The following is a 27,451-nucleotide window of genomic DNA, read 5'->3' as shown; positions in this document are numbered from 1 at the left end:
AAAACAGTTCTTACTGTTATCAACAAGTGTTGCTTGTTTCAATTTATCTAATGCCAGAAAATGCTGCAGCTAAACACAAGATGAGAGCCTAAAGGGTTACATATATTGTCCTGCCTAACATCTGATAAACAAAGTAAAACCATTCAAATACACATTCAGACAGCAGTGGTGGAAGCTGGCAATTTTCATAGGAGTGGCCAAGCTGGGGCCATTACTTACACTGGGCAGGGAAAGAAACTGACATGTCCTTTTTTTCTTCTTTTTGTTTTTTGGTTGCTGCGTGGCATGTTGCTGTGGGCTAAATACTCTGCTAAAACATTAAGGCCACATCAGCTGCCTTGGTGCAAATAAAAGTGACAACAGGTCCACTGGAGAGGCAACAACAGGACAACCCTCCAACCCTTTAATAACTGAGTGTGAGCAGTAGTAGACTTTTTGACTTCTCACTGGTTTCATTTGCATACTGAGGCCTGGCTGCCATGTAGAATTATTCCATGTAGACTCATAGATTAATATCCTTTTTGTTGCTGTGTTTATACATCCCCAACCAAATGATAGGCAAACACTCAAGTTTTATTCTCTTTTAATTGTTCAGTACAATTTCAATGGTTTGTTGGACTGTTACATAAATTGAACAACAGCAGAAAGAAAGAAAGAAAGAAAGAAAGAAAGAAAGAAAGAAAGAAAGAAAGAAAGAAAGAAAGAAAGAAAGAAAGAAAGAAAGAAAGGAAGGGAGGGAGGGAGGGAGGGATAAAAGTCTGTGCATATCCTGTTAACTTGAGTTGGGTGGAGTGGCCAAACTTCAGGGGTGGATCCTTGCTTTGCTCCTGCCAGACAGTGGCAGTATGAGAAGATAAGATTTTAAGCTTTCACTCTTAAGAAACCTTTATCATTGGGCTATTTTGCTTATTTACTTGTAAGCATCCCAAAATGTATCCACCAAATATTTTTCTATCAATACCATTTTAATCTCTTAAAGTACATATTGTACAACTGTTCAACAATTATACTTAAGGATGTTGTATATTCTTTCATAAATCAGGCAAACTTTGCACTTTATTCACCTACATTTATAATATTTCTTTGCTAATACCATATTTTCTAATGGTGTTTTTGTTTGTGGTTGTTTTTGGTTGGTCAGTGAATATGTGCGCCTCTGCGTGTGTGTTTCTGCTGAGGTTTAATATTGAAAGTGTTATATACCTAATTCCTAATTCATTTACTACAGTTTCAAATATTATTATATAGCGTAATATACTTTGTTATTATTTATTATAATAGTCATGTAATAAAAATTATTATTATTATACACAGTTAAACTAAATATGAGACAAGCAAACACTAAATTGTGGAAAAAGGTCACTTGATCATCATTTAAATAGACATTAAGAAGAAAAATGCCCTGAAACACAACCACAAGGAAACCCACACTCAATAGCTCTTCACTAATCTCCTGTTAACATCAAACAAAAATAATTTTAAACCTGCAGATTGTTTTTTTTTTTAGATTCTATGTATAGTTCAGGTGTGGTGGGTTATGTGCGTTCCTTGGGCTGAAAACTAACTTAAACAATAATGTGCAATCAACAACTTGTTGGAGGTGAAGGGAGGAAGACAGGACAGAAAAAAACTGTCCTAATATAGCATAAAATAAATAATTTTTACTAGTTTTATTTATTTATCATATTAGTATTAAACATAAAAATAAAATATATAAAGAATGTATAAAATTAAAATACAGAGCAGTTTGTTAGCAACAGTTAAATTAGCAGCATCATGTTTCCACTGGCAATGGACGTCGCTAGGGGTCATCAGAGGTTCACACCCCCGCGAGGACTTTTCCCAAAACATTCCGCCTCTACGTCACCAGCTCCCGCCCCGCTCCGCCTCGTGCCACAACGACTCCGGCTTGTCAGCTGCACGAGACGTGCGGCATCTCGTCTCAACCTATGAAAACTGTCAGTCAACGCTAACGTCTAGCTCCTCTCGCTTTAAACTTAAACGTATCTTGGCCGAATAGTGAAGAGCCGGAGCCTGGTTCTAACAGCGGGAACAGAGCCCTGTCACGCCTGCGTGTGTGCGCCTCCCCGGCGGCTGGCGCCCTTTGTAACTGAAGTAGTGAATGGTAAGTAGCTTTACTGCGTGGCTAGCTGGTAGCATCATCGCTACAGTTGTGTGTCATTCAGCGCTCAACAAACACTAATAGGCGGTAGAAAAGTTAGTTTCGGCTGGTCTTACTGCGGCTGTTACTCACTCTCTACCTCCGTGGCTGTTAAAGTGAGATTTAGTTTGAAGTTGTCATTTCTCTCGTTGAGTTTTGAACCTCGTGATCAGGCCAGGGTCCAGCTTCTGGCTCCCTGCCACCACCACCACCTCCTCCTCATTATTATCATTATTGTGCTACATCTGCACATGTCCACCTCATTAAGAGACTGCCTGAGACGACGTGCGTTTGTCCCTAATTAGAAATTAATGGTTATATTTCCAAAGTGTGTGTGGATAACATTCATCTTTGAGATTTTTGTTTTATCCTACCTTTATGGGGCTGTTTTGTTTTTGTAATCGTGTATTTTATTTGAGGTATTCTGTTGTAGGTTGTGTTTACGATGAGATCTACGTTATTCCAAAAGCTTGACGTTTTTAGTTGCTATAACGTTGAATTCCAAACGCCTACTTATAAACTTAAATAAGTATGGTGTGACTCGGTGAAATAAAACAGAATACAACAAACGAAATATTCCCGTTATATACAGATTAAAGTCAGATAAGTATAAACAGAAGAAAAATAAAACAGAAATAAAATTGCTTTCTAAATGTAGTGCAAAGATAACAAATATCAGATGACATTATAATGGATCAGTACGACCGAATGTAGTATTCATATTTTATCTGCTGTAATGTACTAATTGTATATCTCATCTCTTTTTTGTGTACTGACATTCAATACTTTATTTATTAAGGTGTCTTGAGCAATAGCATAAAATGATCACATTCTTTAACATCACATGTTTGATCATGGTCTTTTAATCTTTTAATCCCCTGATGTTTGTTTTTTAAAGAGTTGCTTTCTTTTGTCATGCCATTACTTTTTGTATAAGGCCTTCTGTTTTCTCTGCCTGTTTTAAAGTGGAAAGAAAAAAATAATTTGTTGTATTAATTATTAGTTTGAAGTTGGTGCCTGTTTTCTAACTTGTGGTAGATGAAATATTGAATGGCTTTCTCCATCTTGAAAGAAGAGGAAATAGATATGAGCAGGGGAAAGACAACATATGATGTTTTACTATCATGTGAAAAAGAAAGTATAGTGGTACATAGAGCAGGGCGATATGACCAAAAATATTTATCACGATATACATTTGAAAATTTGTGATAACGATATAACTGACACTAGACAAAATACTTTACAACTCCACAACTTTATTAGTGAAAAAAAATAAATCTATGTATTTTCACTTAAACAAGCAGCTGTTTTTTTTATGTGCATGAAAGTTATATAAAAATTTAACAGTGCAAATGCAAATTCCTTACTGAAAGTTTAACCAAAAGGCATTTCCAGTGGAAATTGGCCGACATATCCTCAGCATAACCATGTATAATATCCACAAAACTTAAAAAGAGGTTATACACACACAATACGGTAACATTATGTTGAAGCTCAGTACGTATCACTTCGCCAGGCTCCTGACTACGATAGCCGTAATGCTCCGACAATCCATCAAGCGGTGCGGGTTCGTAGCTTAGCAAAGTCGTACTAAAACATTTGACAGATTTTCGAGCGCCGTGTACATAAAATCGTTTCGAGGTCAGTAAACACAACCAGAATTCATACATGAGGCCCATTGGATTATAAGGGGCACTGTCGATTTTCAGAAAAATCAAAGGATTGATTTTAAGTGTGCCGTATTTTCCAAAAAACACGATAATAACGACAGCCCACTAGCATGCTCTACCAAAAATAGTGCTTTGTTGTGTATCTGACGGACGAAAGCCAAACCAGTTCCGCACTGAAGTTGCAGCATTTTTACAAACCAATTCTGGTTCATCCGTTTCATTCAACGATTTGCTTTTTCCGACATGTGCGTATGAAAACAAAGGCACTGCGCATGCGCGTTTTACCCATATTCTAACGCGATATTTCATCTTGCTATCGTTGCCCAAAATTATACCGGTATTACCGTGAACGGTATGATATGGCCCAGCCCTAGTGGTACATAAAGTCCTATGACAATTTTGTCACAGGACTGTATGTGCCTGAGACCACTTGTCCACTATTGACTCTTTCTTGACTTTAGGTTGTCTGTGGAACAAAAACACTAAAAAGTTCTGTAATTTCACCCTGACAGTCATGTGCTGTATTGTGAAACGAGCACTGCATGAAAAACCAGATTTTCAACCTCAAGATCACCTGCAGATCTAACCCAATCCTGGCAGTTAACAACTGGTCATGGTCTTTGATTAGAACCTGTAATTAGTAATATGAACGATGTTGAACTATCAAACAGAAAAGTTGCCTAACCCTCCCAGGTCGAGGCTTCTCAAACTCTACTTTTCTTTTATGTTATATTTTTATCGATTAGAAATGTTAATTTACTTTTATGGGGACACTTACACTCTGAGTAATTTAAAATATTAACTATAGCTTAATAGTGATTAATCAGATGAATCCTTACTTAAAGTAATTGATAGTTGCTGCCTTTAACACTACTCAGCTTGTGCACCAGTATACTGTTTTTAGTAATGCTCAGATTGGCGTGTCATCCTAATGAAACTGAAAAGACACTTAAGTCCCCTGTACAAAAGTGTTATTGTCCAGTCTTTGTAGTCACTCTGGGTGTTATGTGACTGGCTCCTCTCAGTCATAGTCGGGTATTTCTGCCAGGAAGCAGGTAATTAGTGACGTGACACGTATGCTATGACAGAAACTATGTGAGTTTGGTGTTGACAGCCTTGAGGCTGTAATCCAAGTCCAAACTGAGCTTTTAATAAACCTCTGTGAGTTTGTTTCAGGCCATTTCAGTCAGGCTTTTCTTCATTCCAATGCTCTCATCTTTAATTCTGCTTATCCGTGTCCAGGTGATGTTGTTGTTTTTTGTCTATATTAACAAAGTGCTTGCAAATGCAATGTTTTGAACAAGAGCCTTTAAAACAGCCATCAGATGTGGCATTGTCTGAGGAAGAACCTTGACGTAAACCTGAAATTTGAGAGAGATTATATTTACTTTCAGCTTTCAGTGATGCATGAGCGTAGCAAGAAGGCTGTGTTGGGAAACACTGAGTCACAGCTGCCCAACAGTGACAACCAGTTTCTTCCTGAGGGTTCAAAGCCTTAGCAACATTCAACACAGGACGGAGTCAAAGGCAGACATGATTGAAGCTTGTTTAGATATACATGCTATCAATTGAATCCTCTGTACCAACACATGCATACGCACTTAACCTTCAAGTTACTACATTTATTTTAGCAGCAGAGTTGATTTAGGTATGACTCGTAATAAATTATACTGTAGTACTATTTGCATTTGATTTACCTACATTGTTTTGTTTATATATGAAAGATTGAAACTTAATCATGCATGGATTTCACAACCTTCCTTTATTCTTGCCACACTAATAGGCCAGTTCATGTTAAATAAAAAATATAAAAAATTGTAGAAGTAGATTGACAAATTAGTGGTAGGAAGCATTTTTATGACTAATTATAACACAGGCCACATATAAGTATATGACTGGGATTATAAATGGCCTATACTTCCTCTTTGTTCTGGTAAATCCCATGTCTTTAGAAGCTGTCTTATTCTGGATCAGCCAACTATGAATAGGAAAGGTTAGGTAGTACCATGCCTTGTGAAGCCATGCACAGTCTGTCACCCCGAGTGCTTAGAAACCAAGTGACCTTTCAGTTTAAAAAGGAAATGTTTTCTTCTGAGGGAATAAAATAAAAATGAACTTTGATTCAAGCTCTTGATATAATTTTCCCACCCTTTCAGGCCCAGGCAGAAAGAAATGAGCTGGGCTGAGGAGGACTGGACAGTAGGGCTGTCTGGACGGGTCCTGCAAAAGGTGAAGGAGCTGCAAATCCATCATGAACGGCTGTCCAGGGAAAACAAGCAGAAACAGCTGCAGCTGGACAACATCCATACAAGCCTTGAGAAGCAAACTGTGAAAGTATGAACACTTATACTGTTCCTCACACAATTTACATGACAAATAACTGAAACACAAGTATTAGTAACTTTGTGATTTGGTACTGTTGACTTTCCAAGTTTAGTTAAGGCTGTAAGAAATCATCTAACTTTGTCATGCTTCTGAACTGGACTGGATTTTTGGAGTCAGCCAGCAGGTTCAACCCAAGAACCTTGCTGCTGTGAGACAGTAGTACTAACTACTGCACCACCTAGTACCTATTATGGTTGATGTAATGCTGCCTTTTCCAAAAACAATATGCTAAATCTAGATTAACATTAGGAAATCTTCTTATTGGAAGCTCAATTTGGAAGTTATCTAAAATTTAACAAGTAGTATCTCTGTGATCAGTGAGAGCTCAGTCTCTCACTGACTGCTGACCATGGATCCACTGGCACTTGCTTAGGAAGCTGCTCCTGCCACCTGCTGTGGCATTGAGCGCTTAGGCAGACCACAGAAAAATTACATAATCTGTAGGAAATTAGTATTTTTTTATGAGTGCTTCTTTAAATGCACACTTTTTCATCGGAATTACACAAAAGAATAAAATCATGCATTAGCTTTTCAAGAAATTTTATGTAGAGAAAAAGTTGACCTACATGTTGCTCTTCAAGGAAATGCAGTTCCTGTAATTTTAATCTTCTCTAAATAACATTGTGCAAATATTGTCATGAAGGGTGAGTCATCTGTAGCAGGATTTCCTTAAATAATCATTAAATATATACTTCTCCCTCTCTCTCCTTTTTCCTCCTTTTTTCTGCCAAGTATGAGGAGGTACGTGTGGAGCTGCAGTCGGTGCAGCGAGAGCTCCAAAACGTTCGGGATGAGGCCACAACAGCGGTGACGAGCAGGGACCGTCTTACGCAGGAGCTTCAGACTAAGCAGGCCCAAGTTTGCTCTTTGGAGGGCCAGCTAGATGCTGCTCGTACCCTCAACAACAAACTCACCCAGGAAATCAAAAGGTCAGCATGAGCTAAAAACCACAGAGGCAAGAAGCTTCTCTCAATTTTAAATTCATCTGGTTTTGGTATTATGTATTGTTTTCACTGAATGTTTGAAATATAGTGACGTTTGGTATTCTTAGGATAACTTAGTTTGAATTAAACTTGATAGTTAAATACAATCTGTCTTAAGGGGGCGGGGGGGGTAAAAAGGGGGGATTTGGAAGGTAAAACTAAAACTGATTGTTGGAACTACATGCAGCACATGCAGCACTAAAAATCAGACAATAGACATTACATTTTGATAGTATAGGAAGCTGTCTTAAATGGAGATGTCCCAGTCAGCTTTTTGGATGTTGATTGGGTACAGTCCCTATATTATTCAATCTGATACTTGCATTAGCCAAAGTAATTGTTAGATATGTTTTCTTCTGCTCTGTTCCAGTAATTTGCATACAAGTGGCTTTATTTATTTATTAATTAATTGGCGTATTGTACACTAACTGTTTATGGTTACCATACCACTTTGTTTATAATTCACTTTTGAAAAACAACAACAGGTCTGACCAAAGTGCTGTACAATAAAACTAAACATAAAAGATGAACAGAGGCCAGAGGGTAAAAAAAAAAAAACCTGACACGAATAAGACCTGTAGAAGTTAAACAATAAAGGACTACATAAAAAGCAACTTAAAAACACAGTAAGCATATCACACTGGGTCAAAGGCCAGGGAATAAAAGTATGTAAACAAGATTTTAAAATGACAAGTTAAGGAGCCTGCTTGGCATGCGGTGGCATATTGTTCCACAGTCTTGGAGCTGCAACTGTGAAAGCTCTATCCCCTCTGATTTTTCATTATATTACCAGGTTATTGTATAAAACAGAAAAGTACTATTGATTACCATATACATGTAAATAAAAACAGAATGCAATGATTTGCAAATCTCATAAGCCCATTTTTATTGACAGTAGAACATAGAAAATGTCATATTTTTCAACTTTAACATTTTACTATTTAGCTTATATTAGCTTATATTGAATTTGATTATCAAAAAGGTTAAGAAGGGTGGTTCTAAATAGCAACAGCTGGAGGAACATTTTGAACTAATTAGGTGAATTGACAGTTTCTCGGAAGTAAAAATGAGCAGAGGTTCACCAGTCAGTAAAAAAACTGCTTATATGTTCCTCAACCTAAAATTCTGAAGGCTCTCTCATCATCTACAGTACATGATGAGTTATGTTAATATTTTTTTTAAATGATTGTTGGATGGCACATATTGCTATGAATTGTGGGAGGGCATACTTTTCTTTCATAAGTGATAGCTTAGTGTAACCTTGACTAAAAGAGTTAAACCACATTTTGAAGGAACAGCTTTTCTCAGTTTGTAGAGAATTCAGCCAGCTGTTATCATTGTTTTTGCATATACTACTGGATCTCGTCCTTCAGCTAGGATGTTTACTAAGCAAATCTGACTTTTTGACCTCAGCCCTCATTTCCTGTAAGAAATATCTCCATTTCTCTTCCCACTCTAAACTCTTTCACTCTGTGTCTTCTTTCTGTGGCAGGCTGGAAGCCGAGCTAGAGAAGCTGCAGAACAGCATCAGGTCACCAGATACCTCTCTGTTTTCTACTCCCTGCTGGAATACAGGCTTGCCCTGGGAACACAATGGTACAGTTTTCTAAACTGTAAAATTATTAATTGGTTTAATCTCTATGGCAGTTTATTTCTAATATTTTATTAAAACTCTTTACAGTTAAGAGAATTAAATAGTTAAACCACCAGAGTCCCAAATGAGCAGTGGATATAAATAAACCCCCTTGAGCTACATTGCTTTCCCAGCCCTCTACTCTCTAAGGACAGTTTGTTTGTCTTTCCTCTCGTCACTAAACCACTTGGTAATTTACAGCTGTTGTTCCTGTTCAGTTTTTGTGATCGGTTGTAGGTACTAAGTTCAGTCCATATGCTTTGTTTTTGCCCTGTAGGGAGCCGACAGGAAGAGAAACAGGGGCACAGAGATGAAGGGCAGAGCCGGGCTCCTCACATCCGAGTAAGTCTGAACATGTTCTCACACTGAGCTATGTGTAAGCTAATCCAAGACTGTTGTGGATTGTAGCTGAAAGCTGATGTTCTCTACTTGGAGGATTTAACTGTCTTATTAGCAAAGCAAAACATCCCTCCTTATTTGATTAGTTTTCCTTTTAGTCTTAAGTAATTAAGTCTTTCCAAATAAGTGGCCCAGATGGCTGTAACTGTTTCTTAAATGTGAACTACTGCAGCACATGGTGCTTTTAAAAAAAAAAAACAGATGAAACAACATTGTACTTTATTTCTCTATTTTTAAACATGACAATGTAGTTAAGAGTTTTTATAGTAGGTTAAAGAGCATCAGTGTCTGTTATCAGGGTGTTATTGTATTTTTCAAATTTCATTCTGGCCTTGTGATAAGGACAGGAAGAATTCGTATTTTAAAGTTGTTCTGTCCTTATAATGGAGTTTTTTTTTCTGGTTAAATTTAGATGTTAAAAACAACACCTTGGCTCACAGCTCTTTGTTTAACAGCAAGGTTCTTTCTTCTAGTAGTCAGCTGAAAGGATAAGATTGGCAGTGTTATCAAAAATTTTAAAGGATGACCAAATCTAACTTTATATACACATTTTTAACTGAAGACCAAAAACTTTAAAAGGTGAGAAATTTATAAGTTTATTCCTAAAAAATGAGACCAGTATTTTTTTAAGAAGTATGACTTCATTTATGGGTTTAATACAAATTACGTTGTCCCAGGTTCATCAATAATAATATGTACTTCAGTGCACCTTCTGTGGAATGTTTTTTTTTTTAACTTTGTACAGAGGAATATGCTGTTACAGGCTTTCACTACTCAGACAAGCTACTAAGTTATTGCTGGTTTGAGTGTTTCAGTAAAATTATGCCCTGCTTCACCTGCTTGTATTATTTCCCAACGTTCATCATAGTGTGCTGCTGCATTTGTTTGTACAGGTCTGGCAGGCAAAAGAAAAGTTTTAGGAAAATGTAACAGCAAGTCTGTGCTCTTACATCTGAACATTGACTTTTCTTTTACGATCTCTCATCCTGAAGCAGCATTTGAAATATACTAAAGGTGCTGTGCACGCTGAAGCAATTTCTCTTGAGTTATGAATAAAACAGCAGTTAGTAATTCTTAGTTGCATTAGTCTGATTGTAAAACCTTGAGTCCTTGAGCCTTGTTTTTGTCGAGCCTCTTCCTGCTCATGCTGCTCCTCTTTCTTTTTTGTCTTTGATTAAACCCTCTCTCATCCTTTCAGCAGCGGCTTCAGTTCTCTGAGATACCCACACCTTCATTGCCCCAACAACAACACAAGAGCACACGCCACAGCCACTCACCCGTCCAATCGGACACCTTCTCCACTCCCTTGGGTGTGTTTCCATGGGAACGGGATGACACAAAACCTGCAGCAAGGAGGCGACCTCCGCCCTCTCCCTCTTTGATGCCGTCCTCTGATGTCACAAATCATCTGTCAGAGCAGGGGGGTTATGGGAAGGACCGCAGGACAGAGACAGACAGTGAGTGGGGATGGAATTACTCTGTGTTATCCATTTGCAAATTACAAATATATACGCACGCAACTCAGGCCAGCAGCATTTATCCTAAAACAAGATTAAAAACCTAGCTGGATTACCATAACAACAGGAGCCAGTATGGATATGCTATTATCTACTTAACTCAGTACCCCTGCTGTGAAACCACCCTCTGATTTCAAAGTTTAGATTTTCATTTGGATGTTCTGCAGTCTTCAGCAACAAAGCACACACAGCAACTTAATAAGGAGCAGATTTGACTTTTTGTTCTTCTTCTTTTTTTAAATATTACCCAGGCTTTTTTACATTAGCAAAATTAACAAAATCTAAAACTACAATCAGAGTTTGCTTTGGTAATCACAATTTTTCCTTTCCCAATAAAGGCAAAACTTGGTTACCTTGTTTTAGAGAAACCTATGCATTGTCCTGTTATGTCTATAAATTCAATTTAAAAAATGTCTTTTATGCTTCAGTGAATGAAGACTCAGTTAACATAACTGTTTAGTTATGAGATTTTTTTATGGTTCTAAAACCTATTTGGAGAGTGCTAAAAATGTATGTATTTATATAATCCCCTCTACGATAACAGTGGTTACCAACTGTCTTTGTTAATCTAGGCTTGGTTCCTTAGGCTTCGTTCGTGCTTGCATAAAAGGGGTCAGTTGACTCTTTAATTTTTTTCTTTTTTCTTTTCTTTCTTTCTTTCTTTCTTTCTTTCTTTCTTTTTTTTTTTTTTTTTTTTTTTTTTTTTTTTACAGCTGAACATTAGAGCTCTTAAATTTAAACCCTGGTCTGATATCGTTCCATGATGAGCGATGCATAGAAATCACTTCAATTTCTGATTCAATCAAAGAAATGTAAATTGACTGCAGCAAATCGGGATCCATGTAGGTAACATCTAGATTGCACTACTAGACTGCATGGTTTTCTTTGGTGGTAACACTAAAGCAAGCCTCAACAGGTTGCCTGCTTTCAGCTGAGAATATATATCACAGTTAGAGCAAATTGCCAGTGACTCTTGTGTCCAGTTTTAATCTAAAGTCTTTCCAGTCTCAACTGCGTGCAACAGTTGAAACTAGTAATGGGTAGAAACTCTATGTAATACATAAAAGGTTCGTGTTTTGTATTTTATTTGTTAAACTGTGTCACCCTTATAAAATATATTTAAAGTAAAATAAAATCATCTTAACCTACCGTACATTAAGGCATGTTATGTTGATATAGCCACAGTGATGTCACACTGTTTAAATCACTCAAACTGAATATTTTCACTTTTCCTATCTTGGATGCGAACTCTTACTCTTACGTTATTGATAAGTGGTCAGTCAATGTGCAAACTGGATAATACTAATAATACTAGTACATGCCCATGCAGCAATATTGTTTGGTCTGTTTGTTTTTACAAACTTATATACTTAGTCACAATAAGTCAAGTAAAAGAAATAGGGGTGTTGGTTCTTGCTTGTAAATAACTAAATTGAAGATAAAAAAAATTCTGAGTAGGAAAAATTCCTCGTGTGTGTGCGCGCGTGCGCGCCAGGGTGTTCCTGTGCTGCTCTACTTTATTAATGTAATTTTAGCCTGTTGTTTTGAGGTTTCTCGACAACATCATGACCTGATCTTATCCATGATCCTATATAGATAAGATTCTTCAGAGGCCTGAAATGTACCTGTCTGTCAAGTTTGGTTGCTCCACTCCTATCTTGTAGGAGGAGTTCATGGATTTTATGTCTAATAGTAAGATGATCTGAAACAAGTTACTGAGCCTGTAAAGTCGTCAGGAAAGTTTTTACTGAGGTCACCCAAAGGAGTCACCCTCCTGCTGGACATTTGAAAAAATGCAGCTTTAAGGCACCACTGCATTTGCTTCATTTTTCACTGATGTGCATGCTGCATGCATTATTTGATTTTATCTATGATTATCCAGAAAGTGTTACCACTGTGATCTTTTCATACTTTGTTAGTTTGTTATTTTCAAAACTCCTTTCTAATAGCCAGTCTACCATAATTATACCATTATTCTCTCTTTATAGTACAACCTCTGGTGCTGACATTGCTAACCAACCTTGTGTCTATAGACAGGCTATTCCAGGGCCTGGGTTTATTACAGCAAACACTTAAAGCGAATGGTCAGTTTATACTGAAGGGTTTAATTCTAAGCCAAATAAAGATTTAAATAAAGGACAGATGTACAGCAAACTGAGGTCAGATGAACTCTTATTGTTTAATTTACATAATAACAACAATAGATAAAATTGCTGGCAGGTGCCATAATTAACACTGTGAGGTCTCTCTGTTTGAAATGTGTTGCCCACTTCACTCAAAATATTATTATAAGCTTTGTCCAAATGACGAAATTCTGTCAGTTTTGGTTTACCTCAGAGTGACAGCAACATCAGTAAAAGTGAACAGTGTTGTCACCATGAATCTCATGCACATGTGTAACCTCAGCTGCACTCGTTACATAAGCGGTTGTGTAGAAATGAATGGCCAGAGATTCCTCTGCCTGCTCCCAGGCCGGCTTCATGATGTAGAGTGACTCTTACTGCAGTTTGTAGTTGTGATGTAACACTGTCGCTCTCACCGGGTGTTTTTGTGTTTGTTCAGGGGAGGAAGGAGACAGGTCAATATGAAACAATAAAAGCTGCTGGGACACTGGCATGAGGGATGGGGGTGGGGTTATAATGTTTACTTTAGGTGTGCCTTTTTGCAGCCATGTTTCTCCTGATAACAGAACATACAGTTTAGGATTTATTCTGGCTACTGGGTAGGATTTATACTTGGGGTTGTATGTAGCAAAAAAACATTGTTCCTTTTTAGATTAGCAATGGAAAAAAAATGTGATTATATTTATGTCTTTGGTAGGTAAATGTATGCCTGGAGAGATTGTAAAATGGGACAGTTAAAATATTGACAATGCATCACAAGCACACAATTGATTTTTATCCTTATTATCAGTCTCCTCCCCAGGCTGGATCTAAGTGCATCATATAGAGTTATAACTTTGATTCATTGCATCAGTGTGTATAGATTGTGACCCTAAGTGTTGTTGACTGTCAGCCATCAGTTTTTTTTTGTTTTTTTTGTTTTATCAGAAATCAAGATATTCTTAATGGTCATGGAAATGGATTTGTTTGTTTTTGCAATTATTCATTCACCTGTATTCTCTTGCTCACTCTCCACTCACTCAGCCACCATTCTGCCATTCTATGATCCCAGCTCACTGATTGTGAGCACTATTTTTTAATTAAAGGTGCTCTTTAAATTCGGAAAAAAAGTATAAATATTAGTTAACAAATGCTTATAAATTTTCTCCTATCTCTATGAGACTAACGCAGAATTTAATAAACATTCTCTGGTAACAGGATGATAAGTGGACGAAAATGGATGGTTGAAATTATTAACCATACTTCTTTCTGTCCATCTGTCAGTGTCGCCTCAAAGTCAAAGCCGTATGTCTTCTCTGGAAGAGGAGTTGCTGGTGAAGGACAGGACGTTGAAGTCCATACAGAACGAAATGACGCAAACCAAGAAGGAGCTTGCCGCCAAGGAGCTCAGCCTGCAGAAAGTCTCCAATGAGCTTAGCCTGGCACAGACACGTATGGCCCAGGACAGTGAACGGGTAAACACATGCACATATACTGCTGCTACAGGTAGTGGTGCTTCTAGTACTACTGCTGAAAACAAACATCTCATTTCAGTGATAATGTTCCATATTTTCCTGATGCTCTGGTGTTTTTTTTGACATGGCAGAGGTGTTGATCTTATTTAACAAAACATTTGTCTTCCCTGAAATATTAACATGCTCTTTGAAAAAAAACTGGAAAAATGGTGGTCCTTTTTCCTGTTGTGCTGTAAAGCAGCCTAAAACCATCTGGTACGAATAAGTTGTGAGGTTGTGCTTCCCCGATTTAATTAATACCATCTCAGTGTGAGGTCGTTCTGAATGACAGTTGAAAGACTGAAATAAACTAAGCAAGTCAACCAAAGAAAAAAAATGTAACAGATGTGTTAAAAGATATAAATGCAATCCTGGAAGTCACTCATAATTATGTTTTACAAAATGTAAACACAAACATTTGGCCATTTTAAACAGTTTAGTTACTGTGTGACTGCAGTATCTTTCACAAGCACACACATTTAAAACCCACGAAGTTATCTTACTGCTACAGTGTTGTGATTTGGGAGGAGTTCTTTTGTAGGCTTTGTTTTCACGAGGAAAAACCTCAGTAATTTTTCCATTAACAGTGCTAAATGATTAGAGCTGTTCTCACAAATGAATAATAACAGTAATAATGTTTATTTGTATAGCTAAACCAGCATTATGAAGTGTTTTATGCCCTCCATCTATTCATCCATCCAGCTTTTTTAGTGCTTCTCAATTTCAAGGTAGTGGGTGGCTTGAGCCTATCCTAGCTATCATTGGGCAAGACCCGTGTCTAACAGAGGGCCCAGAGAGAGACATACAGCAATTTATGCTCATATTCACACATGGAGTGTATGTGTTAAAACTGCCTATAAGTTGGAACTTTGGTTTGCATCAGGACAAAATTCTCAGAGATTTAATCATCTCAAGTCATAAGCAAATTAAATGCAAAAGATTTGGTTTGGTGATAAGAAGTCAAACACATCAGTTTTCACTGACATTGAACAGTATGTACCTGATGTTAAGTAATATCAGATGTATCATATAGAGCAAAACTCGGGTAAACAGCTGCATATGTTTTCCCATGACAGGCGTCGGGAGCTGAGCAAAGACTGAAGCAACTACAAGAGGAGCTTAAGTGTCAGAGGCAAAATGCAGAAAGCAGCAGACTGCAACACCAACAGCGTACCAAAGAGCTGGAGAAACAACATCAGAGGGTGAGATGAACATCAAAGCAAGGGAAAATCATTTTTCATTTGATTTCCTTTTTTCCATAGATTGATGGATTCTTTTGGGGGGGGTTTTTTGGTGTGTTTCTAGGATTTGACAGAGCTTCAGAAGGAGAGGCAGTGTCTGGAGAAGCAGCATCAACAGGAAGTGAATAAGCTCAACCAGGAGCTTCAACAAGCTAGAACGCTCCACAATGCCCTGCAGGCACAGGCTGACAAGGTACATGCGCACACATGTACAAGTATACGCTCAAAATATTACACATTAACCAGACCAACAAGTCCTCTAACATGCATACAAATGCATTTATCAAGATAAAGTTGCTATCAGCACTGGAAACCAAGGACCAAAAAGATATGACATACTGTTTTTGTTTATGCTATTATTTATAATTATACTATTATACATTCATTACCTTTCCTGTTTTTAGTATTTCCTTTCTCTGTCCTTCTCCCATCTTACCTTTTGCTTGTCCTGGGACTGTTTTTATTATATGGACCCAAGGTCAATGAATTTATCGCACTTTTTCTCCCACACTTTCTGCGTGCCTGTGATGTTTTCTCTCTCTCTCTCTCTTTTTCACTGTCTTCGACTCTGTGTTTCTGATTTCTCTCCCCTCCACCTGCTCTCCTCTCCGCTTCGTCCTCCTCTCCTCTCGGTTTCTCCCCCAGTGGAAAGGTTGAGCAGAGAAGGTAATGACAGTGTGACCGCTCAGTTTTTCTTTGTTTATGGAAGCTTGAACCACTCGGAAACTTGGAACTTGTGTGTGATAAATGGAGTGCTCAGCAAAAGAAGGCGTGAAACAGTGGCTGTGGGATGACGGTGAAAGATTTGTATGAAGCGTTTTAAGGCATGTTGCATGAATGCAGAGTGCAAATTTTGTTTGTGGTTAAAAACCTTTTTTAAAAATTATACTTTGGAAGTCTTTAACATAAAGGAATGATGTGGCACTAATTTTTTTATTAGATTAAAAAAAATCTCTAAGAAAATAAATTTAGTCCATAACCTTCTGTGTATATATAAATACCGTCTTAACAATAGCTATTCAGTTTTACTAGTGTCCTTTAAACGTTATTGTAAGCTCTTTGTGAACCACACAGGTGTTATCTTGTATCTGATAAAGCTATACTGTGTAAATTAACAATAGAAGCACAGTTTCACATACAAGGTCAGCAACATTCAGCTGCAGGTAATGAGCACTTTATACAGGCCTTTGTGGAATTTGCGTCGTACTATTTGTTTTTTGTTTTTTGTGCATGCATGAAGTTTCAGTTATGAGAATCCAATACCTGATTAATGTGTTTTATAGTTTCTCTTTAATTCTTTTTACATATATTGAAATTCACTAAGTGAGCTGATAAAATCAGTATCAGATATTTTCAGATTTGATTGGTTGTTAAACTACATGTGACATTTCATTGACTGAGAATTACTGGGTCACTCAATATTGTAACAAAACCAAGTGACTAATTAGTGACCAATACAAAAAAGTTTGTCTTTAAAGAGCTACACTGAAGTTAAAAATAATTAATTAGCAAATAATTTACTCAGTACATTACAATATTGCTACATATATACAGTTATATGAGTATAACGTGTAGAATTTTTAGATGAGAACTGGTGGGAAGCTAATCTACTTGAGTCTTTGCTGATAACCCTGAGAGAGGCAGAGGATATGTTAGACACATCGATATCTGTCCTGTTTCCTGTTCCCTTCACTGGCTATGATTCCTGCACCTGAAACAAGGCAAACAAGTCATTCCCTTTTTTTCAGTTCTCCTATTGTTTTTGCTTTTTCTTCCCCCTACTTTAATTTCTTTTTTTAAATACCTTCTCTGTTGTGTTGTTTGGATTCATTCTCACTATTTCGCTATTCCCTCTGTCAGCTTTCTCTACAGAAGCAGGCGCTGGAGAAAGAGTTGGAGACTCTGAAAGAGAAACTGAAATGGACGGAGGGACAGCTGAAGGAGAGCCAGAAGAAAGAAGCACAGACACAAGCCAAACTGACGGTAACACATAGTGATCATCAACTGATACATGCAGACGTTGTTAGGAGTCAGGGCCTGCATTAATTATTCATTAGATGAGCAATGGGTAATGACCATCTTATGTGCCATATGTTAGTCAATAAGTGTGGATCCAGCTCCATCATTATGTTTTATTAAAGATATCGGATTAGCGTTATCCTCACTGTTATTTAGTTGTGTCTTGTAATACTTGTAATACTACACACATCAACACTGACACAAATACAAGAAAACAGCCTTTGAATGGCTGTCTGTTGTAGTGCCCACTAGTGCCCACTGACTTACCTTGGCCAACAGGCCCTGGAATGAACTTTACATGATTAAAAGTCTTAGTAAAGCCTTTCTGATGCGCAAGGACATTTGCTATTGTTGTGCAGGTTCCAAATTAACATTTACTATTGTATTGCACCCCGCTAAGCTGAGAGTGCAGAAGATGTAAAACGCCCACATTTTTAGAATTTGTAGCAGTTCTTTACATGTTCATAAGCTTGCAACATAGTTCGTACTAATACTGCCTTCATCTGTAGCTTGTTTGTGGTTTCTAGCTGTTGAGACACTGTGTTTGGGTTGCTCTTAATCCATTTATATTACACACAGCATGTCCTCATCTGGCAGTCTTCTTGCACAATTGATAACATTTATAGTCCAAATATCACAAGGTCGAAAATATAGACTGACATTAAAGATGTCATGGCAGACATATTTTGGAAATCAATCAAATTTTCTGACAGATATTTGAAAAAGAGGCCTTAAAAGTCCATCGTTGGTCATGAAGATTCCCTCCAGCTAAGCTGAACACTTAAAAATCAGTAAGTTTGATTTGACTGGATTCATCCCACCTCATTTGACTATTTTTGCTCTTTGCATTAGGAAGCTGTGCGTGAGGCAGAGGGCGTGGCTGTGACTCTGGAGCAGAGCAGGAAGCGAGAGCGAGCTCTGGAAGAGGAGGGGAGGAGACTTGCAGATGAGCGAGCTGACACCCTGTGTCTCCTGAAAGAACTACAGGGTGAGGCATAAACTGTGGGGATGAAGCCAAATCTGTTTATTAGTCATGGTAGATTGGAGTATCTTGTCTTTCCTCCCTCCACAAGAGTCAGGGTTTTGGAGTCTCACATGCTTAACATGAGCTTGTTGTACTGGTGTCCTTTAGTGGGCTTATTGTGATAATGCTGCCCTGTAGTAATTTATTATTTTGTGCAGCAAAAAAGGGAGATTGATTACTGAAGAGGGTGAATCCTAGATTGTGCATGACAGTTATATACTCAATGTCTTTCACGCATAAGTCTTATCCCAGTGCTGCTCCCTGCTGGTTAGTGATAGATGAATGTTATCCTTTTAAAAATACACTTAACTTTTCCACTACTGCACATGTTTATTAGAAAGAGAGCACATGTTTATTAAGTTTTTTTGTTTGTACATATTAAAAATGTTTTTCCTTTTAATTCTAGAGCAAAAGTCAGCACCTCTTCCACAATCTGTGCAGTTTTGCCCTGTTGGACAGAGTTTTTCATCTCAGTCTTCCTCATCTCATTATCCTCGACCGTCAGCCCAAACCAAGAGGCCTTCTTCAAACCGAGCTGAGCAGAGGAGGGAAGAAGAGGATGCACAGGAGAGAAGGACAGATATCAGAGCATCTTATTCTTCTGACAGAGAGCCAGGAGAAGGAATTGACTCGGAACACATCAGTGCCCTAATCTCCCCAGACTCCTCAGAGTGTTTAAAGAGAGCAGGAGACAAAGGGAAAATTAATGAAGAGGAGAACAAAGTTATAAATGAGGCAATAGAATGTGACGTCTCTCATACTCCCATCAACAACTCTAACGCTAAAGATCTTGATAGAATGATCAGTCTTGAGCACTCACCTAAGACACAAAATTTGACCCTTTCTGCAGAAAAGACACCTGCTCTCAAGTCTGAGCAGACCGTTCCCTCTGAAGACCTCAAAAAGGAGAATGCAATGCTCCGTTCAGAGCTTCAAGATGTACGAGAAGAACTGCAGAAACGACTAGAGGACCTGGAAGCCCAACGAAGAGCTGAGACAGAAGCCAGGACCCGCCTTAAACAGCTTAGCCGCAAACACACCAGCCAGGCTGCAGAGAAAGAGGAGAAAGAAAAAGAATGGAAGACACAACTGGAGACTGAAAGAGCTGAGACAGAGAGGCTGAGGAGGGCGATGACTGCTTTGGAGGCAGACATAGAGTGTGTAAAGGAGAGGGGAAGCGAGCAGGAGGAAGAGAAAAACAAAGAACAACAAGATAGGGAGAGTGAAATGGTAGAGCTTAATATTCAGCTTAAAAAACAGCTGGCGGAGGTGAAAGCTCAGCTGGCTTTAGAGCGAGAAGAAAAAAAGAGAGAGGAAGAGGAGAGAAGCCAAATAATAAACACAGATGCTAATGTAAAGGAACAGCTGAGCATGATGGTGGCAGAACTTAAAGCTCAAGTGGAAGAACTGAAGCAAAAAAGAAAACACACACAAGAAAAGAAGCACACAGATGCAAACACTCCCCTGACGTATTTGACTCTTCGTGATGACAAGCTCAACTCCAACATCAATAGCTGTGGCCACGCACTCCTGCCTTCACCAGAGCAGCACCTCCTTTTCTGCCAGTCCACCAACCAACACAACATGCTTGTTTCTCAGACAGCAGCAGGCATCATCCAAGAAAAGAGCAATGTGATAGATGCCGAGCACTCTCCTCTGTCAGATGATGTTCAGATGGGCCAAATAGCCTCAGACCCCCAGAAGGCTGAGCCTACAGCCTCTAATTTGGTGAAAGAGGTGGAGCGACTGAAGAATGAGAATTCAAAGGAGACAGAGCGTGCTAATCAGTGTCAGATTAAACTGGAGGCCCTGCAGAGCCAGGTAAATGATGCTGGATATAGAGATTAGTGCACTAAATTTCTCAAACCTAAGTATTTCTGTATTAAACAGTCACTCTCGAATGTTCTGCACTTCTGAACAGCTTAATTCATGTCTCATCACTGTACTTTCGTTTATCGCTAAATCTTGAATTCATACTCTGCTCAAAAAAATTATGGGACACTTTGAAAACATCAGTTGGCACACTGTAGGTCATTTTGTAGCACTCTAACAGTGCACATGCTCTTCCTCATTGCACAAAGGAGCAGATTCTGGTGCTGATGGGTTACAACCTTCTATGGCTCTGTCCAGCACTCCTAGCGTAACTGCACGTCTCCCTCTCTGCTACTTAACCGACCAAATTAATAGTCCTGAAGGTAAAAAAAAAAAAAAAAAAAGAATAAAGTGTTCCTTTATTTTTTGAGCAGTGTATGAATCGTGTTATTGTAAAGCACAATATTAAAATTAGGATATCACTGATCTCACTGAAGTAAAAAAAAAAAAAAAAAAAAATCAAACGTTACTTCCTTCTGTAAGTTATTTAAGAAATAAGATGGCCACTAAAGGTTACGAAAGAGTTAATTAAGATTTGCCAGTCAAAGACAAACAAAAAGCAGGCAGTAAAAAAGAAAAAGAAAATACAGAAAAGTATAGGAGTCAATAAAACAGTTGCAAACTGTTTAAATGCAACCCGAGCAGATAGATAAGAAGACTTCAGGTATCAGTTCAGTGCTAATCTGAGAAGGTAAACATCAGTTCTGATAGAAGCAAAGTAAACTCTGCATATCCAGTAAGGTGACCTGAGTCTCTGTGTGGCCCTGATTTACAAGTGGTCATAATGATTTAAATTTACAACAGCAAATTCACTGCATTTATACACATTTTTCCTCAAGGAAGTAAGATTGGTTAAGAAAAAGGCCTTTGGTTTGCTTTTTTAAAATGTGTTTTGTGCTGTGAGCTGTGACCAGTGAAGTGCAGACCCCAGTGGTATTTTTACTTTCTCTAGTCATCATTTCTTCTTCTTTTTTTTTTCAACCTTCTCTTCTTGTCAGGTGACACGTCAGACGCAGCAGCTGACCATGGCCTTTGAGAAGCAGAGTCAGCACATTGCAGGCCTTCTAACTGAGCTACAAGAGAAGGAGAGCGCCCTCCAAAGCCAAAAACAGGAACTACTACAATGCAAGCAAGAGCTGGATGAACTAAAGAATGATAAAAAGGATGAGGTGAAGATGATGGTCAAAGAGGTGGAGGAACAGATACAAAGTGAAGAACAGGGAGATGAGAAGCCGGTGGAGAATTCAGAGCTCTCACTAAAACAGGAAATGGAGAGTAGAGTCACCTGTCTAATTGCAGAGTCACTGCCTGAGAGTGACTTGAAAGCACAGTGTGAGGCAAGTCAGCCAGAGACATGTGATACTCAAACGGCAACACCTGATAGCAGTGAAGAAGCTAATAAAACAGGGGACCAGCATCCTGAATCTATAGACTCGAACAAAACTCAGAGTAACCCTGACTCTGCTTGTGTGATGGTAGAGACTCAGTGCGGTCAAAGCGGTAAAGAAGCAGATATCCTTACTGAACTGCTCACTCTCAGACGGGAGAATCAGCTGTTGAAACAAAGAATTGAGGGCCTGACCATCTCTGACGCACAAAACCCGACATTACAGACTGACGCTGAAAATCAAGAGGATCCAACACAAAGCCAAAACACACCAAACGCTGCACTGTCCTGCTTGGCAGAAGACGGGACACTGAGTCTGCTGAATGACGTCATGACTGAGGGACTGGAGTCAAGTATGAATGAGGAAGAAGATGAAGGACAAGATTTAAAAAAGGAAGACCAAATAAACACAAGAACTGAAGAAGACCTGGAGGAAATGTCTGAGGTGCATGTAACTCAACTACAACAACAGGTAACGGCAGTGATTTTTCTCCTTCAGTTATGTGAAAAGATGAAAAGTGACAAAAATATAATAGGTTAGTTGTATAGGACTTAAAATTATACAGGTGGGCTAATGGAGAACGAGACGCTAGATGGTAGTCTTAACTAGTGGATATATTTGGGTAATGGCACGATTTTCATCATTTTGGCTCTGTACGCTGCCAGAGTAGATTTTATATAAAGCAGTTAAAATCCAGTTGAAGTAGAGTCTTTCTACTCAAGGGCTTAAACAAAAATATAATTTAGAAATTGCAAATATTTATAGATACCCTCCCCTATTTTTAGGGGCTTAAATTGTAATTGGACAAATTAATACGACTCTTTCGCAGTACTGAGTATCAAATGATTTACGACATTAAAATATTCAATAAGATCTGTATTGCTGAATATAGAATTACTTTTTTAATAATATTGTGGATTTTATTTGTTTTATATTTAAGTTTTATGTCCGATTGATTCAGTCTACTGTCATTCTCCTTCTGTCCAGGTGGAGGCACTGCAGATAAGGGTACGAGCTCTCTCTGAGGAGACCCAGCAGCAGGCAGAGGAGCTTGCTGTATGGAGACTGGCCTCCCAAACAGCACCAACATTTGAGGAATGTGAAACCCATGAACTGACCTCTGCTGTGACACAGTCCCAGTCAAACCAGGAGCAAACAGATGAGATGACCCAGTGCTCGCCTCAAACTCTACCTGTTCAGGATTCGGTTCAGACACCCACACTGGATAGACAGAAGAGCCAGGAAACCATCACAGTCATCAGAGAAGACGAGTTACTCGTTTCCTGCTCCTCCAACAGACTTCAGGGCCGCATGTTGTTCTCCAGGTAACACACAACACTCTGTAATCACAGAGATAACTTGTAACTGATCACACCTCTGTGTCTGTGTGTGTTAAACGCATATATTAAGTATATTTGTACAGGTATCAGCTGGGATTAACTTTTGCTTGTTTTACCACAAGACTGCAGAACAGCAACCTTGAGGAACCAAAGAGCCTCCATCCCTTTAAAACTGCTGAAATTTTTCAAGAATACAGACAGGACACTGCCACGGCTGACCAGGTGATTTTTATAAATTGTCACTCACTTATGTACCAGACGGCTAATTGTCATTATGTAATTTAGTGTAAATTACAATGAAAAAAAAGAGTCCTTTAAATTAAATAATTCCAGATAATTGCTAGTGGGATCTAGGAAGTCTTTTAGCCAGTGCACATAAAGGCATTTCTGTAGAGAAGTAAGCCTACATATTTGGGGAAATTTATTTTTAATAATAAATGGGCCAGAACTGAGCTGCTCCTGTTGTAAATAGCAATTCTTATCATATTAGAGAAATTTAAAATAGATGTTTTGTTTACCTATAAAATAAAGCATTTGTACTTTTACACCTGAACTTAAAACACCCGTCTGCCCTCAGTACTGAATAAAATGCAATGGTTTTCAGTTTTATCCTAGGCATATGCGTTTATTTGTTTACCAGATGAATTATTAATTCTTCAGTCACTTTGTTTTGTCTCTTGACTCAGGAATCTGAAAAAGAAAACCAGGAGATTAACTTCACACAATGGTCAGATAATTGTCCAAAAGTAAGAAGAGACAGTCAACTCATCCAAATGACATTGGAGAAAATGGCTCAACATCACTCAGGCGAAGTCTGTGAGCCAGATTCGACCAAAACAGAAGCCAAACTAAACACAACGACTAATTCCTCAGACAGCGTTGTCAAGATAGAAATGAAAAGTGTCAGCAGTCAGACAGAGGAGAGTTTGAATCCTCGTGGCATTTCAACAGTATGTGTTAACACTCAGACTGAGGAGGAGGAAGAACAAGGTTCAGTGGATTCCCCTCCTGTGTCTCCTGTCCAGTTATCTGCGGAGGCGGCGTCAGACAAAATCTTGTTTTCTGGTTCCTTCCCCATCCCGGCTGACCCGGCACGTCTGGCTGAAAGAATTCGCCGCAACAGGACGCAGCTGTCAGCTGCCTTTGACGACACAGAATACGAACCCTACGGCCTGCCGGAAGTCGTCATGAAAGGTAACTTTGTTGTTTGTGGGCCTGTAGAGTGAAATATGGAAAAGTAATTAAAGTTATTTTGGAGGGAGTTGCGTAAAACTTTTTTACCAATTAGTACAAAATTCTTCTCACAGCCGAGTCACCAGTTGATATTCATAAGTACATACAGTCTCTGAGTGTTTGATTCCCTGTGGATTACCTGTTTGTGTTCCTTGTCTCTGTGCTTTCTCGCTCTGATCTATTTTCTACTAACTCTTTTATTTAACCCTCCGTCTTTTTCCCCTCTCCATCCTTTAGGTTTTGCTGACATTCCCAGTGGTCCTGCATGTCCCTATATTGTGAGAAGAGGTTTGTTGGGCACCGCTGTAGTACCTGTCTCCCAGAAAGACGCAGAACAGGACGAGACGGATTAAAACACAGCAAGAGGTAAACTCCAGACACTATTAAAAAAAAAAAAAACATTTTCAAATAGATTTAACATCCCAAGATATTAACAACAAATAAAATAAAAAATCAGGTAGTAAGAATATACCTCCAAGTCCTTGGATCAAGTAGATCCAGATCAACTCTAAAGGTTAATTGGTTCAAACTTCGGTCAACACCCATGTCTGGTCCATAATTGCATATTTTAGTCTCTCTCATTCACTTTATAGGGGGAAGATGAAAATCTGTCATGATAAGTTGGGCAAATGTGATGACTCCCTGTCTCCAGCAGAGGGATCTCACTTACTTTAAGGAAAAAGCTGTTAATACTTGTATTGTCACTACTTTTTGTTGTTTGTTTTGCTTTGTTTGTTTGTTTTTTCAGGTTTGAAGCTAATTTGTTTTACTTAGTGCAAACACACAGGCACCAATAGTTTAGAATTTATGTGAAATACAGAAACCAGAAACAAATGTTGATGCTTATCTGGTTGCTTTTAATTTAACAAGATCACCATGTGAGTCATGCGTCTTTTTGGTGGTTTACACCTTTTTTTAAAATATGCTTCTTATTCTAAACAGGGAAAAAATCATCACAGCCTTTAATATTTATCATAACAAAGGAAAATCAGGAGATATTCCATATAACTTGGTTGAATCGGTTGAAAGGGATGTGAATTTGACCCAGGACTAAAGTACTGCCTTAAATGTTCTTGTTTTTGCATACAGGTTTTTTGCAGACCTGTTGGAAACACCTGACTCACCCTGGCTTTACCATGAACCTGAATAATGGACAACAGCCGCTGCACAACAGACTCAAAGCAATTAAAACATTGAAACAAACACAGGAGCAGTTTAAAAAGCTGCAATCAGCTGTGGACTTCTTTACGTGTGTGTGCAGGAAACTAGACCTGCACTGACAGAATAAACACCTCCCCTGTGGATCCAAAAATGTTTTAATGGCCTCTAGTTTATCCACAAATTACCACATGGAGACTTTGCTGTCCATCACAATGGTGTCACTTTACACCCACCTGTATATTTAGGTACTGAGGTGGTGGTTTAGTGATGCTTGTTGATGTTTCTTGAACCACTTTTCCAAAGGGATTGTTTAGTTTTTCGTAACTCAGAATTAAGTTATGGGCCTAGCCCGTTCTTACTTTGCATGAAACGGTGCCTAGTTGGTGTTTTTCTAAACAAGCACTTGTCAAGATAAGTTTGTTTTTCAAAAGGGTCAAGCCAAGGAAGGCCTGTTGTGGCAAATATGTTTGAATCTTTAAACCATTTCAGGTGGCTTATTTTTGGACACTTGAATGTGTTTTCGTAGAGGGGAGGTGTTAGGAAAAAAATGTGTGAAAACATAGTGTGAGTGTATGAATTATTAGCTGTGAATTTGCACCTTTGTGTCCCTATCTTGGTGTTTCTGTTTGTCTCTGTGTGGGGGGGATAGAGAGAGACTGGGATAAGCTTGTCTATGACTCAGTGTAACCTGGATTGGTTTCCGCTCCATGTATGGTGATACACACTGCATTCCCACTCTCCTCCCTCTCCCGCTCTGCTTCTGTGTCTTACACTAAAGCACTCTCAGTAGTTACACAAAACAAAATTCCCATAAACTAAACATGTGAAGCTTTTCTTTGTTAGAATTAGATGAACTAAGCTGGTGTCTTATAATGAATAGCTTTTAATTTATTTTATTTTTTCTCTTGCACATTTGTAGATAACATGTAAATCGTTTTGTAGTTGAGTTGGGAGAAATGTCAAGTTTGTTATGTACCCTAAAACAGCAGATTTTCACCATTGTGTTTACAGGATTTGATCTGGTAAAGGATAGGTTCTTAATTCTACTTAAAGTTATACTCACAGGTCCTCACGTACATTGAAGGAGTTGCATGTTGTAGTTAAGTTTGGTAAGGTTGGTACCAAAGGTTGGTATGACCCTTGAACAGACTCTGACTCTGTGGAATATTTACTCTAGACACTTGCAGCCATATTTCCAGAACTAATTCATAAAATTTTCTTTGTGTTGCGATAGCTACTTGCGTGCCAGCTGGCTGTGTGGATGCCAGTCAGTCAGAACAGTTCCTGGAGAGTTTCTGTTTTCTCTCGGCTCTTCTGTTTACCCCCTTGACATTTGGCTTAACAGACAAAATGACACCAACACCCATGCTAACTTGCATATTAGTATATCTTACTTGGCTATGTCACTGTAAACAGTTCAGCCACAATAAGGTTCCCTTCTTGCCTTCAACAAAGCTCTCAGCACAGACGCTGGACCTCTGGGGTGTCCATGGTGTTTGGCACCAGGATGTTGACAGCAGATTATTTGAGTGGGGCTTCCATGGATCTCGATTTTTCTTGCATGTCCTGCGGCTTCTTAATTGGATTTAGATGTGGGAAATTTGGAAACTTTGCCATGCTCCTCGAGCTGTTAGAGAAGTTTTCTCAATGTAATAGGGATGGGCAACCATGTTAAGGGTGGTGTTAATGTGTCAAAGTAACACTCACGTGGCTGACAGGACCCAAAGTTTCCCTGGATAGCATTATAATCAGATAGTCAGGTTTATTCTTTTACCTTAGACCAACACTTTTTTTTCTGAAGATATATTC

The 27,451-nt window shown here is 38.6% G+C and overlaps 1 protein-coding gene across 1 annotated transcript; it reads left to right on the top strand.

Moving 5' to 3' along the window:
* Positions 1-1,955: 1,955 nt before the first annotated feature.
* On the top strand, positions 1,956-26,024 carry LOC146638997 (uncharacterized). The gene is made up of 18 exons (XM_085372362.1): positions 1,956-2,125; positions 5,988-6,165; positions 6,949-7,145; positions 8,692-8,795; positions 9,110-9,174; positions 10,430-10,688; positions 14,135-14,325; positions 15,441-15,566; positions 15,670-15,798; positions 17,466-17,588; positions 18,477-18,612; positions 19,055-20,469; positions 21,519-22,379; positions 22,896-23,233; positions 23,371-23,470; positions 23,935-24,442; positions 24,719-24,847; positions 25,571-26,024. The coding sequence occupies exons 2-17, from the start codon at positions 6,004-6,006 to the stop codon at positions 24,832-24,834; spliced, it is 4,830 nt and encodes a 1,609-aa protein (XP_085228488.1). The 5' UTR covers positions 1,956-2,125; positions 5,988-6,003; the 3' UTR covers positions 24,835-24,847; positions 25,571-26,024.
* The last annotated feature ends 1,427 nt before the right edge of the window (positions 26,025-27,451 follow it).

Source organism: Diplotaxodon limnothrissa, linkage group LG2, assembly GCF_057381915.1.
Source record: "Diplotaxodon limnothrissa isolate DT_005_m linkage group LG2, D_limnothrissa_male_GT1.1, whole genome shotgun sequence".
Lineage (NCBI taxonomy): Eukaryota > Metazoa > Chordata > Actinopteri > Cichliformes > Cichlidae > Diplotaxodon > Diplotaxodon limnothrissa.
The sequence above is the reverse complement of the archived record's forward strand: the minus strand, read 5'-3'. Positions and strand labels throughout refer to the sequence as shown.

Excerpts from the sequence above, each read along its gene's own strand:
- LOC146638997 (XM_085372362.1), top strand. The coding sequence starts at position 6,004 with ATGAGCTGGGCTGAGGAGGACTGGACAGTAGGGCTGTCTGGACGGGTC. Across the intron at positions 9,175-10,429 it reads GCCGGGCTCCTCACATCCGA|CAGCGGCTTCAGTTCTCTGA; the intron begins GTAAGTCTGAAC and ends TCATCCTTTCAG. Across the intron at positions 18,613-19,054 it reads TCTCCTGAAAGAACTACAGG|AGCAAAAGTCAGCACCTCTT; the intron begins GTGAGGCATAAA and ends TTTTAATTCTAG.